Source organism: Aegilops tauschii, chromosome 5 (genome assembly GCF_002575655.3).
Source record: "Aegilops tauschii subsp. strangulata cultivar AL8/78 chromosome 5, Aet v6.0, whole genome shotgun sequence".
NCBI classification, from domain to species: Eukaryota; Viridiplantae; Streptophyta; class Magnoliopsida; order Poales; family Poaceae; genus Aegilops; species Aegilops tauschii.
This window is the reverse complement of record NC_053039.3, coordinates 421,598,830-421,618,226: the sequence shown is the minus strand read 5'-3', so window position 1 is coordinate 421,618,226 and position 19,397 is coordinate 421,598,830. Positions and strand designations below refer to the sequence as shown.

General features: G+C 48.9%; 1 protein-coding gene across 1 annotated transcript; it reads left to right on the top strand.

Annotated features, from left to right (window-relative positions):
* The first annotated feature begins 16,192 nt into the window (after positions 1-16,192).
* Positions 16,193-18,825, top strand: LOC109746860 (2-alkenal reductase (NADP(+)-dependent)). The gene is made up of 5 exons (XM_020305962.4): positions 16,193-16,641; positions 17,087-17,264; positions 17,657-17,823; positions 18,033-18,115; positions 18,217-18,825. Exons 1-5 carry the CDS (start codon positions 16,405-16,407, stop codon positions 18,593-18,595), a joined length of 1,044 nt encoding a protein of 347 aa, XP_020161551.1. The 5' UTR covers positions 16,193-16,404; the 3' UTR covers positions 18,596-18,825.
* The last annotated feature ends 572 nt before the right edge of the window (positions 18,826-19,397 follow it).

Genomic DNA, 19,397 nt, shown 5'->3' with positions numbered 1-19,397 from the left:
GATGGATGCTCCCTTATCACCATCGCATCTGAAGCACATCATCTTCGCTGACAAAGGCAAAAGTCAGGTATTGGGTCTAGGTAAGGTTGCGATCACAAAGGATCGACACATGGACAAAGTCATGCTTGTCGAGTCCTTAGGATACAACCTCATGTCTGTCTCAATGCTTTGTGATCTTGATATGGTTGTTGTCTTTGGCAAGTATCGTTATGTTGTGGTTATGGAAGCTGACAATTCCAAAGTCTTCGAAGGCTTTAGGAGAGGAGACTTGTATATTGTTGATTTCTCTACAGGACCGCAACCAGCCGTGTGCCTACTTGCAAAAGCTTCAGAAGGCTGGCTATGGCATCGACGACTTGGTCATGCAGGCATGAGGAATTTGCACATGCTTGCGAAGAAGAAGCATGTCATTGGCATCGAGAATGTCAAATTCCTCAAGGATCACTTGTGTGGAGCTTGTGAAGCTGGAAAGATGACCAAGGCTAAGCATCCAGCAAAGACTATCATGACCACTACTCGACCATTTGAATTTCTTCATATGGATCTCTTCGGTCCTAACCATTACTCAGCAGTCACAAATGACGCATCTCTCTATGGCTTTGTTATTGTTGATGATTACTCTCGTTACACATGGGTACATATTGTCACTTACAAACATGAAGTGCAGGAAGTCTTCAAATGATTTTCCTCGAGGGCTTCAACCAACTTTGGTGTGAAGATCAAGCACATCAGAAGTGACAATGGAACAGGCTCACACTATGCTTGATGAGTACAAGACGCCTCGTCACTTCTGGATTGAGGCAATTTATACTGCATGCCACATCATCAACAGGGTATATCTTCACAAATTCTTCAAGAAGACTGCCTATGAACTCCTCACTGACAAGAAACCCAATGTGAGTTATTTCAAAGTCTTCGGTGCTAAATGTTGGATTAGAGATCCTCATCACAATGCTAAATTTGCACCGAAAGCACATGAAGGTTTTATGCTTGGTTACGGAAAGGACTCGCACACCTACACAGTCTTCAACAACGTTCTTCACAAGGTTGTTGAAACTGTAGATGTGCGGTTTGATGAAACTAATGGCTCGCAAAGAGAGCACCTACCTTCTGTGATAGATGAACCAGCACCTGAGGAATCTATCAAGTTCAAGGCTACTGAGGATGTCATTCCTACCGAAGAATCTGCTGAAGAATTCATTCCAGAACGTGAAGAACGTCGAGCTAATGCACCTGAAGAAAATGCTGAAGAAAATGGTGCTGAAGAAAATGCTGATCAAATTCCTCGACGACAACCAACTCATCCTCGCGTTGCAAAAGAAGTGCAAGTTGAAAATATCATCGATGACATTGAAGCACCAGGTCCTCTCACACGCTCAAAAGCTTCACATTTATCTAACTTTTGTGGGCACTATGCTTTTGTCTCTATCACAGAGCCCACTAAGGTAGATGAAGCATTTCTGGAGCCTGAGTGGATTCAGGCCATGCAAGAAGAATTATATCAATTCGAACTCAACAACGTCTGGGAACTGGTTAACCGTCCAGATCCTCGCAAACACAATATCATTGGCACAAAGTGGATCTACCGCAACAAGCAAGATGAAAATGGCCTTGTGGTGAGGAATAAGGCAAGGCTAGTAGCTCAAGGCTACACACAGGTTGAAGGAATTGATTTCGATGAAACTTTTGCACCTGTTGCTAGACTTGAAGCTATTCGCATATTACTTGCTTATGCTAACCATCATGATATCACTTTATATCAAATGGATGTGAAAAGTGCATTCCTCAATGGTAAGCTTGAGGAAGAAGTATATGTTGCTCAACCCCCAGGTTTTGAAGATCCAAAGCATCCTGACAAAGTCTTCAGACTCAATAAGGCCCTCTATGGCCTCAAGCAGGCCCCTCGGGCATGGTATGATACTTTGAAGGAATTCCACATGAAGAAAGGCTTCAAACCCGGTTCACTCGACCCTACTCTTTTCACTAAATCTTATGATGATGAATTGTTTGTGTGCCAAATATATGTTGATGATATTATCTTTGGCTGTACTGACCAACGTTATAGTGATGAATTTGCCTATATGATGAGTGAAGAATATCAAATGTCTATGATGGGAGAGTTGAAATTCTTCTTAGGTCTTCAAATTCGTCAAAAGCGCAATGGCATATTCATATCTCAGGAGAAATACCTCAAGGATGTACTGAGGAAATTCGGCATGCAAGATTGCAAAGGCGTCAAAATTCCGATGCCCACAAATGGCCATCTGTGCACTGATGAAAATGGTATTGACTTCGATCAAAAGGTATACCGCTCCGTGATTGGTTCTTTATTGTATTTATGTGCATCTAGGCCAGATATTATGCTTAGTGTTTGCATGTGTGCCCGATTTCAAGCTACACCGAAGGAATCACACCATAAGGCTGTGAAACATATTCTTCGATATCTAGCTCACACCCCAACACTTGGATTATGGTACCCCAAGGGCTCGGCTTTTGATCTCATTGGTTATTCTGACTCTGACTATGCTGGTGATCGTGTGGACCGCAAGTCAACATCTGGTACATGACATTTCCTCGGACGATCTTTGGTCTGTTGGTCCTTGAAGAAACAGAACTGCGTATCATTGTCTACTGCTGAAGCTGAGTACATTGCTGTTGGTTCTTGCTGTGCTCAATTGCTGTGGATGAAGCAAACTCTCAAGGACTACGGCGTCAACATGAAGAATGTGCCTCTCCTCTGTGACAATGAGAGTGCCATCAAGATTGCTCACAACCCAATTCAGCACTCGAAGACAAAGCACATTCAAATTCGTCATCATTTTCTTCGCGATCATGTGTTGAAGGGCGACATTTCTATTGAGCATGTGAAGACTGAAGAACAGCTAGCCGATATCTTCACTAAGCCCTTCGATGAGAAGAGATTTAGCAAGTTGCGGTGTGAGCTAAATATCCTAGAATCTTCGAATGTTCTTTGAAAAGGACACTCATCCTAACACTTATGCAAAATTGATGACTTAGATGTGCAACACATGAAGAAACGTTTTTCTTCAATCAATGAAGAATAACACTCTAAGTGTAAAGAAATTAACGAAGAATTTGATTCTCAGAACCCTACGACAATTGTACGTGGTGTCTGAAATCATCATTCTTATACGGTGGGTCACGCCACCACCAAAAGTTGAAAATCTTCAATTTGAGTTTTTTACCTCAGTTTTGAAATTCCTTAGTTGTTCAAAATCTTCAACTTTGCAAAATCTTCACTGTTTCCGTCGTTTTTCTTCATTGGCTATATATATATATATATATATATATATATATATATATATATATATATATATATATATATATATATATATATATATATATATATGAGTTTATGTCCTCTACAGCATTCACTTATGGCTAATTTTTCAAGGTGCGTTTTCTGCTAAGTGAATGTGATCGGACCCTTCCCCCTCTATGCTATACTCAACCCAATCTATTCACAAATTCTTCATGTGCGTTCTATTTGAAACTCTTTCAAAATCTTCACTGTGTCCTTGTCAGCTGAAGAATTTGCGAACGAAACTTTTAACTTAACTTATCCAAATTTTCGGCTTTGCCGCTCAAACCGTTCCGCATCCCACGAAATACTTATCTATTCACCCACGATCTAACACGATCTCCACTTCTCAGTACGTGGGTGACACATGTCAAGCGAATGAGAAGGGTCAGGGGCACGTTCGTCCAATTTCTTCGGGCGAACAGTTTTTCACCGTGGCTATAAATACCCCCTCTCCCCTTCCTCACTTCCTTTACTCCGCTCGACCTCTCTCCAGCTTGAGCTTCTCAAACCCTAGCGCCGCCGCTACGTCATCGTTGCCGGTGAGGAAGAGCTTCACTGCCTCGACCTCGTCACCGTCGTACTCGCGCCGGCCACGGAAATCTTCACTTCGCCGCCGCCGTAGCCGTCTTCCTCCGCCGAGTTAGGGCGTGGAAGATCTGCACAGACGAACTTCACTTCTCCACCTCACAGTTCGTCATGTTCTTCGTTCAGGGTAATTAAAAGTTACTTTTACTGCCCTCTTTGATTCAAATGATTTCTACAAAATCTTCAAAAGGTGTTTATTCTTCAAATTCTTCACACACTAAACACCTCACATGTCATCTGATCTTGATTCATTTCTCTAAGCTATTATTTCTCTTCAAGATTCCTCAATTGTGCGGATTTCTGATCTGTACAACTCTGGAACCTAAGACTAAGAACGCTTAGTGAAATTCTTCAAGACTCGCCTGGTCAAATTCCTCAAACTTGTTCTTTTTGAAAAACCTTCTGAGAACGCATATGACCTCTCCAAATTCCTCGCAACTATACTCTGTTCACAGGTACTCATGTCTGCTGTTGAATCACTAGGTTCTCATCAACTTAACTCATTTGCAGCGTTCCTCGAAGAAAAGTTGCATACTTCTTCAGAAAATTCAATTGTCCAAATTCCTCATCTGAAGAAAATGGCTGATGGAAAGAAGCCACAGAAAGGAGGAAAGAGGCCTGAGGTCAACACTGCATTTGAAATCCCTAAGGACATCTATGCTAGGTACTGCACACCCCCTGAGGAAGATAAAAATCAGCGCAAGGTGCGCATTCAGAAGATAGAGAGGAGATGGGCAAGAGAGTGGAGGGAGTACAGATATGTGACTCCCAAGTACATGAAGAAATTTGCACTCAATCCTCCATGCTCAAGACCTCCGTTGGCACCTGGCCAAGAAGCTGATCTCACCAGCCTCAAGCGTGGTGAAGATTATCCTGAAGAATGGGCCAAGCGCCAGGCCAAGTTGGACAAACAAGCAAAAGATGCAGTGAGGAAATTCAACGAGGACTCTGCTGCTGCTGCTGCCTCTGCTGAGGCCTCTACTGTCAAGCTGAAGAAATCCATGGCAAAGAAGCCTGCGCGTAAGCCAAGTGCTTCACCGTCAATGTCCTCATGGCAAATTCGTTACGCTGCTCCTGCCCCTCCAAAGTCCTCAGCTGCTCCGACCAAATCCTCAGCACCTATGCATCTTGCCACGTGCCAAAGGACTACAGGCTTCTCTATTGCCTCAGGAGCTTCAGCTAGTTCCTCAGCTGCACCAAATTCTTCAACAGGACCCTCTCTGCTGAAGACTAACACCACTGCTGGACGAGGCTCTCGCCCAAGTCCTCACAAGAAGTAGGTCGCCTTCCAAGTGCCGTCTGAAGAAGACGAAGCTGATGATGAAGAACTTGCTGAAATCATCAGAGATAGGCAAGTCAGGGCCGCTAGAGCCAAGGGCACAAATGCGCCTCTGCTTTTGGATCCAAAGTTGATCCTCGATTACATTGATCTCTGGCACAAGGACCCAAACACTCATATGCCTGACTTCAAGCTGACTCCTGGCCAAAGTCATATGCTGACTACCTTCATCCAAGAAGAAAAATGGAAATTTGAGAAGGCCAGGCAGCTCAAGAGAGCACAGTACAGGTAGGAGAAATTCCTGAAGAACAACGTTGTCTCTATGACAACTGATGAACTTGTGAAGATCCAGTCTGAAATCAAAGTCCTCAACGATGATTTCAATGCTTACTATGCTGATTGGAAAGGAGCCAAGGTCAGGTTTGTTAAACTGACTAAGATGTTCACCTCCAATGTTGCAGCCCCATCGCAACAAGAAATTCCTCAGGCTGAAGCATCTGCTCAGCCAACTGAAGAACATGCCAGCACCGCTGATGAGAATCAGGCTGCTGAAGAAAATGTGAGTTCCAGGGCTCATGACTGCATTCCAGCCACTGATGAAATTGCCAGGGCACCCACTAGTGGTGCGCCGGAAGAAAAATGAAGAGGTCAGGGAAACTGCATCAGTTGTGCCTGAAGAAAATCAACCACATTCCTCTGCTCCTCCTGCGCCTACTCCAACTCCAATCCTTCCATCTGCATCAGATGTGAAGAAGACCAAGGCTGCAGAGCGTGCAGCAGTGAAGAAAAGGAAAGCATCAGCTCCTTCAGATTCTTCAGCACCGAAGAAGATGAAGAAATTGACAAGCTCATTTGCTAATCCAATTGATGCTGTTCCAGTTTCCTCCATGCCATCAAAGGAAATCGTCCCTTTTGATGAAGAATATGTGATCCCTAGCGGATCTGATGAAGAAAATCATTCTGCTGCTTCGTCAGAGCAGATGGATGAAGAAATTGAAGTGGATAAAATCCCTTCAACCCCCACAGTTTCCTCGCCTATGCCTCAGTTTACTGCTGAAGAGGCCGGCGTTGAAGAAATGGAAGATGAAGATGTGGACATTGGCTGCACCACACCGGTGATGAATGATGACTTTTGGGAAAGTCAGCACCCCAACTCTCCACTCTTCACACCATTGCAACAAATTCCTCAGTCCCCAGCAACTACAGTTCAAATGGGATCTGATGAAGCTCATGAAGAAATTCCAGCCACTAGTGCTGAAGAAAATGAAAATGAAGAATTCAAGACCCAGGCTGCCACTGAAGAGGAACCAGAAATTCCTCAGCCTGAAGAACCTGAGATTGCGATTCCTGAGGTTGTAATGCAACTGACTGACACTCCTCTGCTGAAGCCAAAGGATCCATTCTCAAGGAAGCAAAAATTCAAGGCTAATGATTTCTTCGGCGAGCACGTATTCTTCACTGATTACAACCCCTATGACTCTGCTCGCATTAGGAAGAGGCGTTTCTGGACTGCCAGCCAGGCAAATTTGTATTCATCAGTGTTGTTCAACAAAGACAAAGTCTTCGATCATGAGCACATTCCTCACATGGATATGGAATCTCTGCCGTGCTTCGGGCCAGTCCTCAGTGTTCTTTACGACGCGGGACTATTAAATTTCTGCACTGATATATGTGATTGGAATGAAGAGCTCATTCTACAATTTTATGCAACTCTGCACATCACCGGAGACTCTGAAGATGTGAATTCATGGGTGCTGGACTGGATGTCTGAAAATACTCACTACAAGGCACCAGCTACTGAATTGCTTCGTGCTTTGCCTCTCAGTCCTCCCCTTGAAGCTGCTCGTTGCATCTACAGTGAACCTGAGCTTACAGAGCACTATATGCAAGTGCTGATGAAGCCTTTGAAGCCAGGTCAGGCCCCAAGAACAAAATTCCTTGTGAAGGAATTGTTATATGTGCCTCAGACTGTCTATCGCATTCTGATGAAGACATTGAGTCCTATCAAGGGCCACGACTCGGATGAAGAAGAAGTCGTTGGCATCATGAAGAATCTGCTTTTCATTATCATTCATGGCGTTCCCGTCAACTTCCATGATTTCTTCTTGAGGACTCTGGCCAATGTCGCAATGACACCGTTTGAGTTGAAGCCTTATGCTCCTTGGATCATGAGATTCATCAGAACAAGGTCTTCACTCAACTACAAAGCTGACACACTGAACCATTGCAGCTACTTGCCCCCGATTGAAGTCCTCAAACGGACATTTTCCTCAGCTGATGAAAAGGGCAAGGCTACTGCTGTCATTGATGAAGGCATTCGTCCATTGGATGGTCAATTTCGCAAGGCTGCATCCTACTCCACCAATGATGACTCTGCCACCCATGACTCTGCCGCCAACGCCACCAAGCCAAATCCTCAAGGCATAGCTCCCAGGGTGATGACTGACCGTGAGCTTCTCCTCAACCTTCACCAGAAGGTTGATCGCAATCACAAATGGGTCAAGCGTCAGTTTGGTTCAATTCTTCACAACATGACTGCTACCCACAATGCAGTGAAGAAAAACCACTACTACCTTCATGAAACCCTCAACCGCACCTGGGCTGTTCTGTCTCACATTTACAGCGAAGAAGATCTAAAGAAAATGGGTCTCCAGGAGGACTTTGACTGGTATGCACCTCCACCGAAGAAATACAAGAAGGTCAATGTTCCGTCCTTGGTGGCCAGCTCCTATTCTTCATCGCACGACACCGATGAACATGAAGACTTGGACGACACTGCGGCAGGCCCTACTCCACCAAACGACCCCAACAACGCTGGCGCTCCTTCATCAACTTGATATTCTTCAGGGGCGTTAGTCCTCATTTTCGAACCTTTTGGTCATTCGATGACAAAGGGGGAGAAATTTGAGTTAGTCTTCAAGCGGGTCTATCTTATATGGGCGGTTTTTTTGTTCTAAGTTACAACTCTCGTTCTTCTGATGACTTTGTTGGATCGAGTTGTAAACCTAAAACTCTATGGTGGCTTGATACTTTTGCTGTTTCTTCTGCATGCTTATTCCTCGTTAATGTTATTGCACGCATGCTGAATTACATCAGTCACCATATTTCATCATGCATTTCAAATTCTTCATATATTATGTCAGATGCGTGTATGAATTACAAGATATAGTGGGAGATCTCCATGATTCAACTCTTCAAGTGTGCATTGCTTCAAAAGCAAATTCCTCACTATGCACATATTCAGGGGGAGTTCTTCTATATCTTGCAATCAAATTCCTCAATATCAGTATTTACACTTCGTACGTTTATCCCCGTTGAAAACTTAACCTATATTGTCATCAATCACCAAAAAGGGGGAGATTGTAAGTGCATCTAGTGCCCCTTAGTGATTTTGGTGTATTGAAGACTTATAGGTTAAGGGACTAATGTGTTTATGAGTGTACACAGGTCTATAAGTCTATGAGGAGTTTGATATTTACAGAGAAAGTCGACCCCTAAAAATGAAGTTCTTTGACTGAAGACTTTGGATTTCTGAAGACTTTCTGAAGACTTTGAAAGTGAAGAAATTGGTGTGACCTTGAAGACTTGGTATTCATTTGAGGAACATGAAGCGTGAAGACTTTTGTTTTCGTAGTTTCATTTTCTCTTTCTTGAGTCATAGGAAACACCGTACTGTTAAAGGGGTCGAGGAAATACTAAGGAAAATTTTCCATGTGATGCTCAACTCAAAATCCTACACCTACCAATCCCTTCGAGTGGAGCCATTGGAAATCTCATACAGTTCAGTCAATTTCTTCAGTGACAGAGACGAAGTTCTTCTGGTCTCTGAGGAATTTGTTCTGACTGAGGAGTTAGGAATTCGTCAGTGCGGATTGCCTACACAGTGAGGAACATGATAGCCCTAAGGAATTTGATACTCAAATTTCCGACCGTTGCTGTGCTATGCGCCAGCTGTCCCAAAATATCTACCCACCTAACGGTCATATCATTGAAGGGCATTTATGTCTTATCATGTCGGGCTGCTCCCTAGGCTATAAATAGCCGCCCCCTACAACCACTGGCTGGTTGGCTGCTCCGAGAGAAACTGACACTTGTCATTTGAGAGCATCCCATCCTCCGAGGACTTTGAGCGAAAATCATCAAGTGAGGAAAACCCAAACCTAAACACCCACAAACCCAAAGTGATTGAGCATCACTGAAGAGATTGATCCTGTGTGGATCCGACGCTTGTTACCTTTGAAGACTGTGCTTCATCCAGACGGTTAGGCGTCATGGTCTAGAGCATCCAAGAGGAAATTGTGGATCGCCGAGTGACCGAGTCTGTGAAGGTTTGGAAGTCACCTGAAGACTTACCACGAGTGATTGGGCGAGGTCTGTGTGACCTTAGCTCAAGGAGAATACGGTGAGGACTGTGTGTCCTCAGGTTTAAATACCTAGCCACTCCAACCAGACGTACAACTGAGATAGCAGTTGGAACTGGTCTACCAAATCATTGTCTTCACCAAGCTTACTGGTTCTATTTCCTCAACTCTTTCATTTCCTCATAACTGTGTTGTGCACTTGTTCATATATGTGTTTGAAGACTTTGACTGAAGACTTTCTCATTTTCCTCAGTTCAATTTCTTCAGTCTGTTTGTCTTCATCCTGTGCTATCCTGTGTTTACGCTTCTGTACTCTGTGCTTGTCTTCATTTCATCATGATGATCATGCTTGTGTTCTGCTATGCATACTTTTGAGTACTTATTCCGCTGCAAGTAGTTCTTCGCTAAGGAATTTCCTCACTGGCAAATTCCTCAGTGAAGAATTAATAAAAATCGCCTATTCACCCCCCTCTAGTCGATATAACGCACGTTCAAGAGGGGAAGAACAGAGAGGAGAGGGGAAAGGGGAAGAACAGAGCGAGCTCGGGTGGACGAAGGGTTTATGTAGCACGACCTTTAGCACCGGTTCGTGCCACGAACCGGTACTAAAGGTGCTGGAGGGGCCCCGAACTGACAACATCCTGCCACCACTCACTTTAGTACCGGTCCGTGGCACAAACCGGTGCTAAAGGTTTGCCACGAACCGGTACTAATTAGAGCGGCCGGCTAGCCGTTGGAACCGGCACTAATGCACACATTAGTGCCGCCTCAAAATCAAACCGGCACTAATGTGCTTGACATTTGACCATTTTTCCACTAGTGCGGGACGGGGGCCCTGGGGGTGGTAGCACTCCGGGGTGTGGCACCCCTCACGGACGGCGATGACACAGTAGTAGACGTTGTGCAGTAACGATGCGGCGTGAATATTACTAAATACTCAGAGCGCGATAAAATCATGAGTTTTTTACACGACGTGGGCACATGTGCTATAGGACTGATGGTAATTTTTCATAAAATTTGCTGATGGAGAAGTATCTGAACACTTCCCTCTACGCGGATTGCTCTTCGCGTGTCTACGACTGTGGCCGGCGGCCTCCGGGGGCTAGCATTCCGCCAAATCTTGCGTAGGCGGCCTCTCACAAGTCTAGAAGTGTTTTGGTTGTTGTAAACGCCAAGCATGCGTCTCCAGGGTGTGCCCCCCCTCACGGACGACGCCGCCGTCGGCGGCTGGAGGGGGGAAACGGACGCGCCGGGTCTACACGGATGGGATCTTGCTGCGGCTTTGGCCTAGATTTTGCTCGAAAGTGTTCCTATGGGCTTACCTAACACAACCGGGTGGAGAGTTCCACTGGTGAAAGCCCGTGCGTGCAAAGTCAAAGGGCCAGATCCTGTGGTCAAACGCTACAGGGTTAGGCGGGACGGGGGCCCTAGGGGGTAGCAATGCCACCGGAGCGTCGCACCGGGCCCTCATACATGTCGTACGGTGTGGTGGCATGTACGAAGAAGCGGCACGCGTCTCCGGGGTGTGGCCCCCCTCATGGACGGCGCCGCCGCCGGCACTTGGAGGGGGGAAACGGACGCGTCGGGTCTACACGGATGGGATCTTGCTGTGGCTTTGGCCCGGATGTTGCTCCAAAGTGTTCCTATGGTCTGACCTAACACAACCGGGTGGAGAGTTCCACTGGTCAAAGCCCGTCCGTGCAAAGTCAAAGGGCTAGATCCCATGGTCAAAGCTAAAGGGTTAGGCGGGACGGGGGCCCTGGGGGGGTAGCAATGCCACCGGAGCGTCGCACCGGGCCCTCATACATGTCGTACGGTGTGGTGGCATGTCCGAAGAGGCGGCACGCGTCTCCGGGGTGTGGCCCCCTCACGGACGGCGATGACACAGTAGTATATGTTCTGGAGTAACGATGCGGCGTGAATATTATTAAATACTCGGAGCGCGATAAAATCATGAGTTTTTTACATGACGTGGGCACACGTGCTATAGGACTGATGGTAATTTTTCATAATTTTTGGTGATGGAGAAGTATCTGAACACTTGCCTCTACGCGGATTGCTCTTCGCGTGTCTACGACTATGGCCGGCGTCCTCCGGGGGCGAGCATGCCGCCGAATCTTGCGTATGCGGCCTCTCATAAGTGTGGAAGTGTTGTGGCGGTTGCAAACGCCAGGCACACGTCTCCGGGGTGTGCCCCCCCTCACGGACGGCGCCGCCGCCGGCACCTGGAGGGGGGAAACGGACGCGCCGGGTCTACACGGATGGGATCTTGCTGCGGCTTCGGCCCGGATGTTGCTCCAAAGTGTTCCTATTTGCTGACCTAACACAACCGGGTGGAGAGTTCCACTGGTCAAAGCGCGTCCGTGCAAAGTCAAAGGGCTAGATCCCGTGGTCAAACGCTACAGGGTTAGGCGGGACGGGGGCCCGGGGGGGTAGCAATGCCACTGGAGTGTCGCACCGGCCCCTCATACATGCCGTACGGTGTGGTGGCTTGTCCGAAGAGGCGGCACGCGTCTCCGGGGTGTGGCCCCCTCACGGACGGCGCCGCTGCCGGCACCTGGAGGGCGAAAAGGACGCGTCGGGTCTACACGGATGGGATCTTGCTCTGGCTTTGCCCGGATAGTGCTCCAAAGTGTTCCTGTGGGCTGACCTAACACAACCGAGTGGAAAGTTCCACTGGTCAAAGCCCGTCCGTGCAGAGTCAAAGGGCTAGATCCCGTGGTCAAACGCTACCGAATTAGGCGGGACAGGAGCCCTGGGGGGTAGCAATGCCACCGGAGCGTCGCGCCGGGCCCTCATACATGCTGTACGGTGTGGTGGCATGTCCGAGAGGCGGCACGCGTCTCCGGGGTGTGGCCCCCCTCACGAACGGCGATAACACAGTAGTAGACGTTGTGTAGTAACGATGCGGCGTGAATATTATTAAATACTCGGAGCGCGATAAAATCATGAGTTTTTTACACGACGTGGGCACATGTGCTATAGGACTGATGGTAATTTTTCATAATTTTTGGTGATGGAGAAGTATCTGAACAATTCCCTCTACGCGGATTGATCTTCGCGTGTCTACAACTATGGCCGGCGGCCTCCGGGGGCTAGCATGCCGCCAAATCTTGCGTAGGTGGCCTCTCACAAGTCTGGACGTGTTTTGGCAGTTGCAAACGCCACGCACCCGTCTTCGGGGTGTGCCCCCCTCACGGACGGCGCCGCCGCCGGCTCCTGGTCTGGAGGGGGGAAGCGGACGCGCCGGGTCTACACGGATGGGATCTTGCTGCAGCTTTGACCCGGATGTTGCTCCAAAGTGTTCCTATGGGCTGACCTAACACAACCGGGTGGAGAGTTCCACTGGTCAAAGCCCGTGCGTGCAAAGTCAAAGGGCTAGATCCCGTGGTCAAACGCTACAGGGTTAGGCGGGACGAGGGCCCTGGGGGGTAGCAATGCCACCGGAGCGTCGCACCGGGCCCTCATACATGCCATATGGTGTGGTGACATGTCCGAAGAGGCGGCACGCGTCTCCGGGGTGTGGCCCCCCCCTCACGGACGGCGCCGCCGCCGGCACCTAGAGGGGGGAAACGGACGCGTCGGGTCTACACGGATGCGATCTTGCTGGGTCTTTGGCCCGGATGTTGCTCCAAAGTGTTCCTACGGGCTGACCTAACACAACTGGGTGGAGAGTTCCACTGGTCAAAGCCCGGTCGTGCAAAGTCAAAGGGCTAGATCCCGTGGTCAAACGCTACAGGGTTAGGCGGGACGGGGGCCCTGGGGGGTGGCAATGCCACCGGAGCGTCGCACCGGGCCCTCATACATGACGTACGGTGTGGTAGCATGTCCGAAGAGGCGGCACGAGCCTCCGGGGTGTGGCCCCCCTCACGAACGTCGCCGCCGCCAGCACCTGGAGGGTGGAAACGGACGCGTCGGGTCTACACGGATGGGATCTTGCTGTGGCTTTGGCCCGGATGTTGCTCCAAAGTGTTCCTATGGGCTGACCTAACACAACCGGGTGGCAAGTTCCACTGGTCAAAGGCCGTCCGTGCAAAGCCAAAGGGCTAGATCCCGTGGTCAAATGCTACAGGGTTAGGCGGGACGGGGGCCCTGGGGGGTAGCAATGCCACCGGAGCGTCGCACCGGGCCCTCATACATGTTGTACTGTGTGGTGGCATGTCCGAAGAGGTGGCACGCGTCTCCGGGGTGTGGCCCCCCTCACGAACGGCGATGACACAGTAGTAGACGTTCTACAGTAACAATGCGGCATGAATATTATTAAATACTTGGAGCGCGATAAAATCATGAGTTTTTTACACGACGTGGGCACATGTGCTATAGGACTGACGGTAATTTTTCATAATTTTTGGTGATGGAGAAGTATCTGAACACTTCCCTCTACGCGGATTGCCCTTCGCGTGCCTACGACTGTGGCCGGCAGCCTCCAGGGGCTAGCATGCCGCAAAATCTTGCGTAGGCGGCCTCTCACAAGTCTGGAAGTGTTGTGGCGGTTGCAAACGCCAGGCACGCGTCTCCGGGGTGTGCCCCCCCTCACGGACGGCGCCGCCGCCGGCACCTAGAGGGGGGAAACGGACGCGCCGGGTCTACACGAATGGGATCTTGCTGCGGCTTTGGCACGGATGTTGCTCTAAAGTGTTCCTATGGGCTGACCTAACACCACCGGGTGGAGAGTTCCACTGGTTAAAGCCCGTCCGTGCAAAGTCAAAGGGCTAGATCCCGTGGTCAAACGCTACAGGGTTAGGCGGGACGGGGGCCCTGGGGGGTAGCAATGCCACCGGAGCGTCGCACCTGGCCCTCATACATGCTGTACGGTGTGGTGACATGTCCTAAGAGGCGGCACGCATCTCCGGTGTGTGGCCCCCCTCACGGATGGCGCCGCCGCCGGCACCTGGAGGGGGGAAACGGACGCGTCGGGTCTACACGGATGGGATCTTGCTGTTGCTTTGGCCCGGATGTTGCTCGAAATTGTTGCTACGGGCTGACCTAACAAAATCGGGTGGAGAGTTTAACTGGTCAAAGCCCGTCCGTGCAAAGTCAAAGGTCTAGATCCCGTAGTCAAACGCTACAGGGTTAGGCGGGACGGGGGCCCTTGGGGTAGCAATGCCACCGGAGCGTCGCACCGGGGCCTCATACATGCGGGGTGGTGTGGTGGCATGTCCGAAGAGGCGGCATGCGTCTCCGGGGTGTGGCCCCCTCCAAGTCACGGCGGCACTGCCTTGCGTGGAGGGGGGGCACACCGCAGAGCCCCAAGACGGGCGTCTACGTATGCGTGAACACTTTCACACATATGCATCAGGACCCGTGCGATGTTTCGGTGGCATAGCTACACCCCGAATCTCCCCACTAACCAGATTCCCTTCGTGTCGACCGTTTCCCCCCTCCGTGACACGGCGACAGCGACGTTTGTAAGGGGGGCAATCGATATACCATCAGGGTATGTTTTTTAGATAAGGCATATTTATCTTGTGGAAACAATTAATAATATAAAGAACAAATAAAAAATAAAATAAAATAAATATATGCCGACGGCAAGGCCGTCGGCATAGGTGTGCACCCGGAGGTACAATCCCACAGATCGATGACGTGCCATCGCACGCGGATCGATGACGTGGCAGTGGGGCATGGGCCAGGTCTATGCCGTAGGCATATCTCTGCCACACAACGGGCCCCCACTCCCTCGGATCGATGACGTGTCGACGACGCGGATCGGTGATGTCAGTAATTCTATGCCGACGCCCGCCGTTACCTCCCGTCGGCGTAGTTTCGACGCCGTCAAACGGTTGTCGCTGACCGGGTAGGTGGGCCCGGGGTATGCCGACGGCCTAGCCTATGCCGACGGGCCCCGTAGGCGTATCTCGAGCGGTCCCGACGGCCTCATCTATGCCGACGGGGTCGTCGGCATAGATAGACGTATGCCGACAGCTTTTCTACGCCTACGGCCTGCCCTAGGCCGTCGGCATAGGTTCATCTATGCAGACGGGGGCCGTCGGCATAGATGAGGCCGTCGGTTTAAGCGGATTTTCTGGTAGTGGCTCCATATTTAGATGTGTCTTCAAAATTTGTTAGGGTTTGTGTCATACTCAGAAATGCGAGACAGCGGCGGCCCCCTGAAGATGGAATAAGGTTCCCTCCGCATAGCCCCGTTCCGATGGTGCGTCTAGCATCGTCGGCGGACGTGTGGATGTGTGTATCCGGCGGATTTGTCCTTGGTGGATTTGCTCGGATCTGTTCGTCGTTCGTCTACGTTCGTTTATTTTCAAGTTAGATCATTTCGATCTATGCTACTCTTCATCGGCAGTGGTTGCTGTTTTGGTGCGCTGGTCGTATGGGGTCTTAGCGCGACGACTTCTTGACTCTCTACTACAGCGAGTTTTGTCCGCCTTCGGTGTAGTGTGGGCGATGACGACGGCGCATCTTCAGCTCCCTTCAGTGTTTGTAGTCGTCGTTAGGTGGTCTACGGATCTGGATGTAATTTTTATTTTTTCTGGTGTTCGCGTATTGCCATTATTGAAGATGAATGGATGGACGTTTTGTAGAAAAAAGCGCGTGCAAAATAGAAACGGAAGAGATGAAAGAACGGCGCGGGAAGACATGCGTCACACTTTAGCATTGTCCAACGCCCAACGTACGCTTCACAAGTCTGGCCGGCTCACGAGCCGCACACGCATTCATCTCCTCCGGTGCGGTCCCCTCTTCCCCGCGCCCCACGCATTAAGCGCGCGCGGCTGCTCCCCCACCACGCACCCGCTAGATCCGCCACACACGAAACGCACCCGCCCGAACGCGTGGTTCATAGTAGTATATCTAGACTACAGATCACCAGCTCATCGGTGCTTCCCAGGAAGGAAGCAATGGCGGCGGCGGCGGCGGAGGTGAGCAACAAGAGGGTGGTCCTGAAGCGCCACGTGACGGGGTTCCCCACCGAGGACGACATGGAGCTCGTCCCGGCGACGGCGCGCCTGGCCGTGCCGCCCGGGTCGGCCGCCGTGGTGCTCAAGAACCTCTACCTCTCCTGCGACCCCTACATGCGCAGCCGGATGTCCAGGCACGACGAGCCCAGCTACGTCCCGGACTTCGTCCAGGGGGAGGTACTACCGCTCCTTTGGTTTAACCTAGTATCAACTTGGTCCCGTATCGAACGAAATTCAGTCTCCTTGGCAGCACAGATCTACAGTTGGTTTACCAGTTGTGTAGATGCATCAATTTGAGTTCTCGGATTCAGTTTTAGTATATCAGAGAAACTCTTGCAGATAACTAGTACTACAGTCTACTGGCAGCTGTTTCTTCAGCTTATACTATACGTATGATACATGCATGGCTCAGTTACTGGATCTGTAGCATGAAGTTCGCATGAGCAGAGCTTAAAATAATCACTCTGTTATTACTACCGTTCTGTTTCACAAGGGGTTCTTTTTAAAGCCAACTGTAATCTGATCAGCAGTTCTGTACATGGATTCAGCCTTTTTTTTCTGAATTTTTTTACCCACCAGAACGTTTGACTTTTTTGTTGCCTCCATGAATGGATCCCACCAGGTTTTAACCGCTTTGGGCGTAAGCAAGGTGGTAGAATCTGGGCATCAGGATTACAAACCAGGTGATCTGGTGTGGGGGATGACAGGATGTGAAGAGTACACTTTGATCACTAATCTGGAGTCGCATTTCAAGATCAACCATCCTGAATTACCACTGTCGTACTACACAGGTGTTCTTGGTGAGTTCACTTCTATTTGTCGCAAGCTAATCCGGTAACTGTTATATTCTAAAACTGGAAACTTATGGTTTAATTTCTTCATGCACCATGTAGTCTGCTAACAAATCAACCGAATGTAGGCTTGATTCGCTACGCACCGTGACCCATCTCCCAACTTCCTACTTCAATCTCCCTAGGCTTGAGAATAGAGACTTTAACACTAGTTAGTTGATCACGAATTCACGATATATCTAAACTAATATAGTATACCATGTCATGTTCAGGTATCCATAATGCAAAATTTTCCACTTCAGCAAGCTTGATAATCACTGTATCTACTACTTTTAATCATATTTGACAGCTGATACACTGGCCAGATTTCCCCCCTAACTGCTAGAAACTTCATAATTCAGGCATGCCTGGCTTTACTGCATATGCTGGATTTTTCGAGGTGGCCAAGCCAAAAAAGGGCGACTATGTCTTTGTCTCGGCAGCGTCAGGCGCCGTCGGACAGCTTGTTGGGCAGCTTGCCAAGATCACAGGCTGCTATGTGGTTGGCAGTGCCGGTTCTGATGAGAAGGTTTGTTCATACTCATTTTCTCTTTGCCTCTGGTTGTACACATCCCCACACAATGAATAGTTTTGTTCATACTGATTTAATTTTGTCACTGTTGTTGGCAAAGAATTCTATATGAACACAGGGTCATCATTTCAGTGATTCCCCAAAATCAGTATGTTACACATCAGTAATACATCAATTTTCATCGGATAAATTTACCTTCTCCTCAGGTCAACCTCCTAAAAACAAAGTTTGGATTTGACAATGCTTTCAACTACAAGAAGGAGCAGGACCTCACCGCCACTCTGAAGAGGTTAATTGCATCCTCCTCTACCATATTCTTTTGTTCCTCCGACTTCCAGTTAATAGGGCCAGTTAATCAAGAGTTCTTGGTGCCATGCTACTTGCTCTCAGGTACTTCCCAGAGGGCATCGACATCTACTTCGAGAACGTGGGTGGCGCGATGCTGGATGCGGTGCTGCTCAACATGAGGCTGCACGGTCGGGTGGCGGTGTGCGGGATGATCTCACAGTACAACCTGGAGCAGCCTGAGGGTGTGCGCAACCTTTTCTGCATCGTCGCCAAGCGTATCCGCATGGAGGGGTTCATGGTGACGGAGTACTACGGCAACTACAGAAAGTTTGAGGAGGAGATGGCCGGTTACCTCAAGGAGGGGAAGATCACTTACGTGGAAGACGTCGCCGAGGGGATCGAGAGCTACCCGACGGCGCTGATCGGGCTCTTCTACGGGCGCAACACCGGAAAGCAGCTGGTGGCTGTCGCACGGGACTGACGTCGCATTCCAGGAGCCCTCCTGGATCGAGAAGTACTGGTTTGTGTTCAGAGACCAGAATTCAGATATATAGAGAGGTACTTAATCCGGTTTGCTGGATTCTCCATGCTTTGAGCCAGTGTTTGGAGAAAGTTGGAGAAAACAGGATCCTACGTAGGTGAACCAGGAAGTTGGAATGAACTACTGTATAATCTTTAGCAGTATTTAAAAAGGGAAGTTGATGCTGCTCATCCTGCACCCTGGTCACAGCCCAGCAAAGTGCCAGTTTAGGTGATGCATTATAACACACGCAAATTTTGGATTACAAAAAGAGCACACGTGCTTGATCTGCACCGGCCAATGTTCACAGGGAAATCAATGTCCATGACTTGTGGGGCCAGGTTAGCTACCGAAGAGAACATATCGGCCCTCTTTGATTCGCAGGAATTTCAAAACGCAGAGCAGGAAAAATACATAATCGGGATGACATGCCCACTCGATTTCTATAGGATTCCTGCAGATAGTGCTAGATGGCACACAAAAAACAAAGGAATTGTAAAAAGACATTGGAATGGATGCTAGATTTCTATGGAATATAGATGTAGTACAAACAATTCCATAGGAAAGAATCCTATAATGTCCAATCCTACTAATCAAACGACCAACATAAAAAAAATTCCTATGGACTTTAATCATTCAAAAGCCCTATGAAATTCCTCTGAATCAAAGGAGCCCTTAACTTGAAATTACACGTAGAACATTCGGTAATTTATGATAACAAGCCATCTAGAGCTCAAACAACATGGCACTGGCTGCAGGGCTC